This window comes from Salvelinus sp. IW2-2015, unplaced genomic scaffold (assembly GCF_002910315.2).
Source record: "Salvelinus sp. IW2-2015 unplaced genomic scaffold, ASM291031v2 Un_scaffold5076, whole genome shotgun sequence".
Taxonomy (NCBI): domain Eukaryota; kingdom Metazoa; phylum Chordata; class Actinopteri; order Salmoniformes; family Salmonidae; genus Salvelinus; species Salvelinus sp. IW2-2015.
Window position 1 is genome coordinate 3676 of NW_019946342.1, and position 8932 is coordinate 12607.

The 8932-nt window shown below is 43.9% G+C and overlaps 1 protein-coding gene across 2 annotated transcripts; it reads right to left on the minus strand.

The window, feature by feature from the left end:
- Nucleotides 1-1799: 1799 nt before the first annotated feature.
- On the minus strand, nucleotides 1800-8654 carry LOC112077939 (BTB/POZ domain-containing protein 3). 2 transcript variants are annotated; one of them, XR_011478379.1, is made up of 5 exons: nucleotides 8539-8652; nucleotides 5637-5838; nucleotides 4810-5004; nucleotides 2093-4343; nucleotides 1800-1834 (listed from the first exon to the last, which is right to left on the minus strand). XR_011478379.1 is itself a non-coding variant. In XM_024144329.2 (4 exons), the coding sequence occupies exons 1-4, from the start codon at nucleotides 8619-8621 to the stop codon at nucleotides 3708-3710; spliced, it is 1116 nt and encodes a 371-aa protein (XP_024000097.1). In that variant the 5' UTR covers nucleotides 8622-8654; the 3' UTR covers nucleotides 2014-3707. The 2 variants fall into 2 exon arrangements, 1 of the variants encoding a protein (XP_024000097.1); XM_024144329.2 differs by lacking the exon at nucleotides 1800-1834 and having other exon boundaries at nucleotides 2014-4343; nucleotides 8539-8654.
- Between the last annotated feature and the right edge of the window lie 278 nt (nucleotides 8655-8932).

Sequence of the window (8932 nt, forward strand, 5' to 3'; positions counted from 1 at the left end):
ACCAGTTAGTGGACAGTAACCAGTCCCAGTAAGGTGAATCTATATCCGTTAGGTGGACAGTAACCAGTCCCAGAAAGGTGAATCTATACCAGTTAGTGGACAGTAACCAGTCCCAGAAAGGTGAATCTATACCAGTTAGTGGACAGTAACCAGTCCCAGAAAGGTGAATCTATACCAGTTAGTGGACAGTAACCAGTCCCAGTAAGGTGAATCTATACCAGTTAGTGGACAGTAACCAGTCCCAGAAAGGTGAATCTATACCAGTTAGTGGACAGTAACCAGTCCCAGAAAGGTGAATCTATACCAGTTAGTGGACAGTAACCAGTCCCAGGAAGGTGAATCTATACCAGTTAGTGAACAGTAACCAGTCCCAGGAAGGTGAATCATTACCAGTTAGTGGACAGTAACCAGTCCAGGAAGGTGAATCTATACCAGTTAGTGGACAGTAACCAGTCCCAGTAAGGTGAACCTGTACCAGTTAGTGGACGTAACCAGTCCCAGTAAGGTGAATCTATACCAGGTAGTGGACAGTAACCAGTCCCAGGAAGGTGAATCTATACCAGTTAATGGACAGTAACCAGTCCCAGGAAGGTGAATCTTTACCAGTTAGTGGACAGTAACCAGTCCCAGGAAGGTGAATCTATACCAGTTAGTGGGCAGTAACCAGTCCCAGGAAGGTGAATCTATACCAGTTAGGGACAGTAACCAGTCCCAGAAAGGTGAATCTATACCAGTTAGTGGACAGTAACCAGTCCAGAAAGGTGAATCTATACCAGTTAGTGGACAGTAACCAGTCCCAGTAAGGTGAATCTATACCAGTTAGTGGACAGTAACCAGTCCCAGTAAGGTGAACCTATACCAGTTAGTTGACAGTAACCAGTCCAGTAAGGTGAACCTATACCAGTTAGTTGACAGTAACCAGTCACAGTCGCAAAAGAAAAGTCTGCATCATATCAAAGTAAACAAAATAACAATATCATCAAAAAACAACTGTTCTTACAGTAGCAACTATTTTGCTGTTTTTACTGATATTTTTAATAAAACACATTGAGAATATGTCAAATAGTGATGTTAACCATTGTCCTTATGCTGTATGTCTCGTTTTGCGACATATCTTTTTTTTTTTTTACAAATACAGTGTTTTTCCACATACCTGTAACCGCGGGGCTACACTAGTAAGGGTTTGGTGTTAAATATCAACATTGTCTCTTATTGTCACCTGTTCTAAAATATAAATATTGATGGTGGGTGGGTGCTTTGTGGATGTTCAAGTCATTTGCTAAAACAGAGAGTGATGAATCAATCAATCAATTCGTAAATATATTAGGCAGTGAAGTATTGCTGTTCTGTATATATTATGTGCATCCTGTGCAAGCGTCAAAATAAGAACATATAGCATATTAGTCATAAGATACCCTCTGAGTTATATATTACACTATATACACACATTAGGACTGGGAGTTGATTAACCAAATGATCGATTCCCGATTCCTAACAGTGTGAGAATTGGAACAAAAACCTCCTTCACACGGAAATCAATTCCTTTTTTAATCGGAATTCATGTATATTAATCCAATGATGATCCGTTCCAGGGAGATGTCTGTTTGTTGAGTTATTTGAGGTTAAGGAGTCTGTTTGAGGTGAGAACTCACGGACAAAGTGCTGACCGTCCACAGTACCAAATGTAAATCCCGGCAAAACAAAATGAAGTTCTTAGACGTCCTCAGGACGTCTTGAAAGGTCCTCAGGACGTCTTGAAATGGTCCTCAGGAATCTTGAAGAGTCTCAGACGTCTTGAATGGTCCTCAGGACATCTTGAAATGGTCCTAGGCGTCTTGAAATGTCCTCAGGACATCTTGAAATGGTCCTCAGGACGTCTGAAATGGTCTCAGGACGTCTTGAAATGGTCCTCAGGACGTCTTGAAATGGTCCTCAGGACGTCTTGAAATGGTCCTCAGGACATCTTGAAATGGTCCTCAGGACGTCTTGAAAATGGTCCTCAGGACGTTTGAAAGGCCTCAGGACGTCTTGAAATGGTCCTCAGGACATCTTGAAATGGTCCTCAGGAACGTCTTGAAATGGTCCTCAGGACGTCTTGAAATGGTCCCCAGAAAGTGGTCAGGACTTTGCGTCATGGTCCCCTGAAGGTTTTGTCTAGTTCCCGGCTTGTTCATGATAGTCAGAAAGACACACTCCCCCCATTACACGTCAACCCTTGTTACTTTTGCCTATTCCTGATTGGTGATCAACTGATCCCTTTACAACGAATACTTTTTTTGGCAACGTTTAGGGACACAAAAAGGTATGTTTAACGTACATTTGTTTCAACTTCCATATGTAACACACTTTGACATAGATTTATTACGTTGTGTACGTTTATTCATGCAGAAATTATTATTCAACACGTCCTCACCTGGGCTTTGAACACACAACCTCTGGGTTCACCACATTGCAATCGTCCTGCTACCCCACCATGRCTGTGCCAATGACTGATTATACCTGTATTCCTACACTTTGCTCTTCAAAGTACATTTCGGAAAAAAGTATTACATTTATCATCGTGATTGAGGAGTGTCAGAATAATACAGCATGKCTCACCAACATTAGACKACTATACTGAAAACCCTCAAATTTCTGAAATAAGTAAATGAAATCAAGGATAAGAGAATATTCGGATTAACTGATAGCTAAAATAGCAGTGCAGTTGGCACTCTTMTTTCTAAGCGCAGAGAAGATATATTATAGGTAATGACTTTGACAATCTACAGACTTTTTGGCACAGTATACTGCAAATCTAGCGTTTGTGGGTTCAACTTCTAGGTGGGGTCATGTTGAAAAGTCAGTACGATCATGTCAATCCATCACGTGACAAAAACCCTCTAGGGGACCATGACACAACGTCCCAGGAATGTCCTTAAAATGTCCTCGGGGATGTCTCCGTGACAATTGGGAAGTAGACAAAAACCCTCTAGGGGACCATGACACAACGTCCCAGGAATGTCTTTAAAATGTCCTCGGGGACGTCCCCGTGACAATTGGGAAGTAGACAAAAACCTCCAGAGGACCATGACACAACGTCCTAAAAACATCCCCGGGACAAACGGGCAACTAGAAAAAGGTCCCCCAGTGAACGTTCCATTGGGACCATCATGCGATGTTCTTAGAATGTTCTCAGAGCGTCTGTGAGATAACGTTGCGCCTAAACCCTTAAGGGACCTAATGGAAATGTCCTCAGGARGTCCCCTGTTTGCTGGGAATCCTCAATCATGAATTGTCAAATTCCAAAATTCCGTATACAAAGAAAGAGAGAAAACAAATAATATTTATATAACGTACAGGGAAATGATCCATCAAAGTCAGCAATGGGATAATATCACATCGCTATGATGACAGCCATCACTTGCAAAGTAAGTGCCATCTAGATCAATCCATTCTCAATCAGTCCTCGCAATGGACATGTTTCACCCATCAAACCAAAGTCAGTAATAAGTGCTGTAAAAACACACACATCTCCATGGGCATCAAAGTCACTCCGGGATGACGTTTCCTCTAGGTACAAATCTTGGATCAGTTTCCCCTACCCTAATCRTAACCTTAACTACTAGTGGGGCAAATGTAAAACTGATCCAACATCAGCAACTTGGGGCAACTTTTTACTCTACTTCACTAAAGTCAGTAATGGTAAAAATCCATTTCATTGTGTTCCTTTAGGCGTAGAAAATGAGTTCAGGTATCTGACCCCCCTGCACTCCTGTCCCATTGGTGCTGTCTGACGAACACTGGAATTGGAACGTCACCTTCCCACACTGCACCTCTGTCATTCCTTCCTGACCAAAGTAACTCAACTCGTTCCCATCCAAAACTACAGAAGCCGTGTAGAACGTATCGGGTTCTATCTGCACGGGGTACTCAAACCACACAGGGAACGTGTTACTAGAACCGTCAGAGAAGTATTTACTCAGGTTATGTCCGAGGAGAATGCCTTGGCGTTTGAGCTCGATCTTAGCTGAGTACTCTGCAGAACCGCAGCTGGAGCCGTAGAGTCCGAACCCGGCGATGAAGACGCGTTTGTCAACGGCGAACTGGATGCTGTCGCATCGCCCTCGGTATCGCCATTGGTTGCTGCGGTAGGCGCAGGATTGGAACCGGTGGCAGCGTTGCGGAGATAACCCCTTCCGTGGCTGGCTGGCGAACTGGAGGTCCGGTTTCTTGGCAGCGGTGTACCACAGGAAGATGTCGTTGGTCTCATTCAGAGTCAGGACGCCCGACTGGGCGGCACCATTGGCGAAGTCGTCCAATGCCATGGTGGGGATGCGGATCAGGAAAACGGCCTTGCCCAGAACCTTGAATAGGAAACAGACAAAGGAACCATATAAACGTTGCTCTGCTACAAGAGCATTTCCAATGTAACAAGTATGTTTGTGTGTCAGYGGAAATGCAAGGGAATATTAGACTTGTTGTTTTCTTTTTTGTTCTACTGTATTATTGACTGTATGTTTTGTTTATTCCATGTGTAACTCTGTCTTGTTGTATGTGTCGAATTGCTWTGCTTTATCTTGGCCAGGTCGCAGTTGCAAATGAGAACTTGTTCACAACTAGCCTACCTGGTTAAATAAAGGTGAAATTTAAGTAAATAAAATTAAATAAAGTATGTCTTCAAGGAATGTAGCGAACTATAGGTAAACATTTACAGAAAAATGTAAATACTTGAGTAAAGTACAGATACACTCAAAAGTACTTAAGGACAGTACAAGAATTTGTACTTTACTCAACAGATACATTTTGATCAAAAGCTACCATCAGAAATACCTTTCTCTTGTTGTCTATGGAGGTGGTGAGGTCCTGTCTCTGACACTCTGCCTCTGCCCAGCTCAGAGCTGCCTCAAACACCACCTCCTCCTTGGCGTTGAGGGTCTCTCTCTGGAGGATACTCTCTAGTGTCTGGGAGTCGATGTCAGTGAAACCCTCCGACCGCAGGGCCAGCTCTGCCTGGGCGTCAATCACCTGGTGGGATGGAGGTGGACAGCAGAATGTAGCGAGTCTGGAATGATTCATTGAATGTGCTACACAGAGATCGTTTTAACTAAAGGGCCACGTTTCATCTTTTAGCACTACCAACTGACTCGTCACTGGACTTGGACTCAAGTATAAAGGACTTAGACTTGGGCTTGGAATCGAATGCTATGGAGTTAACCCTAACCCTTATTCTAATCCTAAACGTAACCCTTATTCTAATCCTAAACGTAACTCTTATTCTAATCCTAAACGTAACCCTTATTCTAAACATAACCCTAACCCTTATTCTAATCCTAAACTTAACCCGTATTCTTAACATAACCCTAACCCCTACCTTAACCCTTATTCTAATCCTAAACTTAACCCTCATTCTAACCTTAATCCAAACACGTATTCTAACCCTACGCTTAACCCTTATTCTAACCCTTACCCTAACCCTTATCCTAATCCTAACCTAAACCCTTATCCTAACCCTAAACTTAACCCTTATTCTAAACCTAGCCCTAACCCTAACCTTTATCCTAACCTAAACCCTTATCCTAACCCTAAACATAACCCTTTTTCTAACCCTAACCTTAGTAACAGATCCGGAGTAACCAAATAAAATAAACGTCCCTCACCTCCCAGCAGCGTTGTGTGAGTTCGGGCTCCTCGAACAGACAGCTCTGTGACAGCAYGACGCAGGCATTCTTAGCTGACAGGCTGGTCTCCAGGAAGTTAACACAGGCTCTGGCCAGGTGAGGCACGATGTACTTCTTAGCAGCGTAGAGCGTGGCCAGCACTGTATCAGCACTCAGGTCTATCTCATCACAGTAGATGTACCTYGGGACAGGTAGAGGASTTGGTTTAGTRGACAGYTATGTGGTTATCAACCAATAAGGACAGTGTATACATATAAAGTGAATTCAGACCCCTTGACTTTTTCCCCATTTTGTTAACTTACAACCTTGTTCTAATACTCCATAATGACAAAGTAGGTTTTAAGAGATTTTGATTAAAAACTAAAACAGAAATACCGTATTTACATACGTATTCAGACCCTTTGCTATGAGACTCAAAATTGAGCTCAGGTGCGTCCGGTTTCCATTGATCATCCTTGAGATGTTTCCACAACTTGATTGGAGTCCACCTGTCATAAATTCAATTGATTGGACAGGAATTGGAATGGCACACACCTGCCTATATAATGTGCCACAGTTGAGAGTGCATGTCAGAGCAAAACCAAGCCATGAGGTCGAAGGAATTGTCCGTAGATCTCCGAGACAGGATTGTGTCAAGGCAGAGATCTGGGGAAGGGGACCAAAAAATATATGCTGCATTGAAGGTCCCCGAGAATACAGTGGCCTCAATCATTCGTAAATGGATGGAGTTTGGAACCACCAAGACTCTTCCTAGAGCTGGCCGCCCGGCCAAACTGAGCAATCGGGGGAGAAGGGCCTTTGTCAGGGAGGTGACCAAGAACCCAATGGTCACTCTGACAGAACTCCAGAGTTCATCAGCGGAGATGGGAGAACCTTCCAGAAGGACAACCATCTGCGCATCACTCCACCAATCAAGCCTTTATAGTAGAGTGGCCAGACGGAAGCCACTCCTCAGTAAAAGGCACATGACAGCCTGCTTGGAGTTTGCCAAAAGGCACCTAAAGACTCTCAGACTATGAGAAACAAGATTCTTTGGTCTGATGAAACCAAGATTGAAATCTTTGGCCTGAATGCCAAGCATCAAGTCTGGAGGAAACCTGGCACCATCTCTARGGTGAAGCATGGTGTTGGCAGCATCATGCTGTGGGGATGTTTTTCAGCGGCAGAGACTGGGAGAYTAATCAGGATCAAGGGAAAGATCAACTGATTAAAGGATAGAGAGATCCTTGARGAAAAACAGCTCCAGAGTGCTCAAGACTTCAGACTGGGGTGAAGGTTCACCTTCAAACAGGACAACGACTCTAAGCACTCAGCCAAGACAAGGTAGGAGTGGCTTTGGGACAAGCCTCTGAACGCCCGGACTTGAACCCGATCGAACATCTCTTTTTCTGAAAATAGGTGTGCAGCAACACTCCCCTTCTAACCTGACAGAGCTTGAGAGGATCTGCAGAGAAGAATTGGAGAAACTCCCCAAATACAGGTGTACCAAGCTTGTAGCGTCATACCCAAGAAGTATCTCGATACTGTAATCGCTGCCAAAGGTGCTTCAAGAAAGTACTGAGTAAAGGGTCTGAATACTTATATAAATGTCATATTTTATTATTATTAACAGAATATTTTCTGTTTTAACAATTAATAAACTGTTTTTGCTTTGTTATTGTGTGTAGATTGATGAGAATATATATTTTTTAATCCATTTTAGAATAKGTTTATAACGTAGCAACATTTTGAATAAGTAAAGGGCTTTGAATAATTTCCAGATGCAGTGTATAAAGATAGGTGAGCAACTGTTGACAGTACGTATTAGGTAGAGGTTGCTACAGTACAGATTCATTTACCTTCACCACATTTATATTCATGAGAGGACAACACAGGCTGCGCTGAGGGTCAAACACATGACAACGACCGCAACACAAATGGCACCCTATTCGCTGCATAGGACCCTGGTCAAAAGTAGTGCACTACACAGGGAACAGGGTGCCAAAGGACCCTGGTCAAAAGTAGTGCACTACACAGAGAATAGGGTGCCATAGGACCCTGGTCAAAAGTAGTGCACTACACAGAGAATAGGGTGCCAAAGGACCCTGGTCAAAAGTAGTGCACTACACAGGGAACAGGGTGCCATAGGACCCTGGTCAAAAGTAGTGCACTACACAGGGAATAGGGTGCCATTTCTGTTGCGGACGTTATTATTCAGTAGAGGACACCATTTGTTTTCATATTTCAGATGTATCTTGTAAGCACAACAATAATGTATTTTCTGACACTGGTGTGAGGACTGGGAATATGTGAAAGGTAAAAATAGATATTAACTACAGTGAAGAGATATAGTGCTGGAGGCAGGAACACAGAGTTTAATCCATTTTTGCAGTAACGCAGCAGCTGGTATACTCCTACACACTTATGCCTCCCAAATGGCCCCCACTGTCTCCTACATAGTGCACTACTTTCGACCGGTGCCCCTATGGAGCCCTATTGGACCCTGGTCTAAAGCAGTGCACTACATCGGGAATAGGGAACCATTTGGGAGTTAGACACTGAGCTTATATACCACTCCGTACCCACACAGGGGCAGGAACAACACAACTCACACAGGAGACAGAGAGACAGCAGAGAGGGTGAGAGAGAGAGAGAAACAGCAGAGAGGGTGAGCGAGAGAGAGAGAGAAAGAGCAGAGAGGGTGAGAGAGAGAGAGAAACAGCAGAGAGGGGGGGGGGGGGGGGGGGGGGGGGGGGGGGGGGGGTGAGAGAGAGAGAAACACAGAGAGGGTGAGAGAGAAGAGAAACAGCAGAGAGGGTGGAGAGAGAGAGAGCAGAGAGGGTGAGAGAGAGAGAGAAACAGCAGAGAGGGTGAGAGAAAGCGGAGTAGAATCCTTCCTTACTTCAACATGGCCAGGAATGCTGCAGGCTCCACGTCCGGAATTCGGATTTCATCCTTGTTTTCCGCCAGCTCTCCATAAAACATGGCATGGAACACAGAACTGCCAACAGCCAGAACATACTGTTGGACAGAGAGAAAATAAGTTAAGGAGAGAGAGAGAGAGAGAGATTTGGAAAACACTAAACAAACAACAACATTGTCACGTTCCTGACCTGTTTTATGTTATTTTTGTATGTGTTTAGTTGGTCAGGGCGTGAGTTGGGGTGGGCATTCTATGTTTTGTGTTTCTATGTTTAGGTCACTTGTAATTAGCCTTATATGGTTCTCAATCAGAGACAGGTGTTTGACGTTTTCCCCTGATTGAGAACCATATATAGGTTGGCTGTTCACACTGT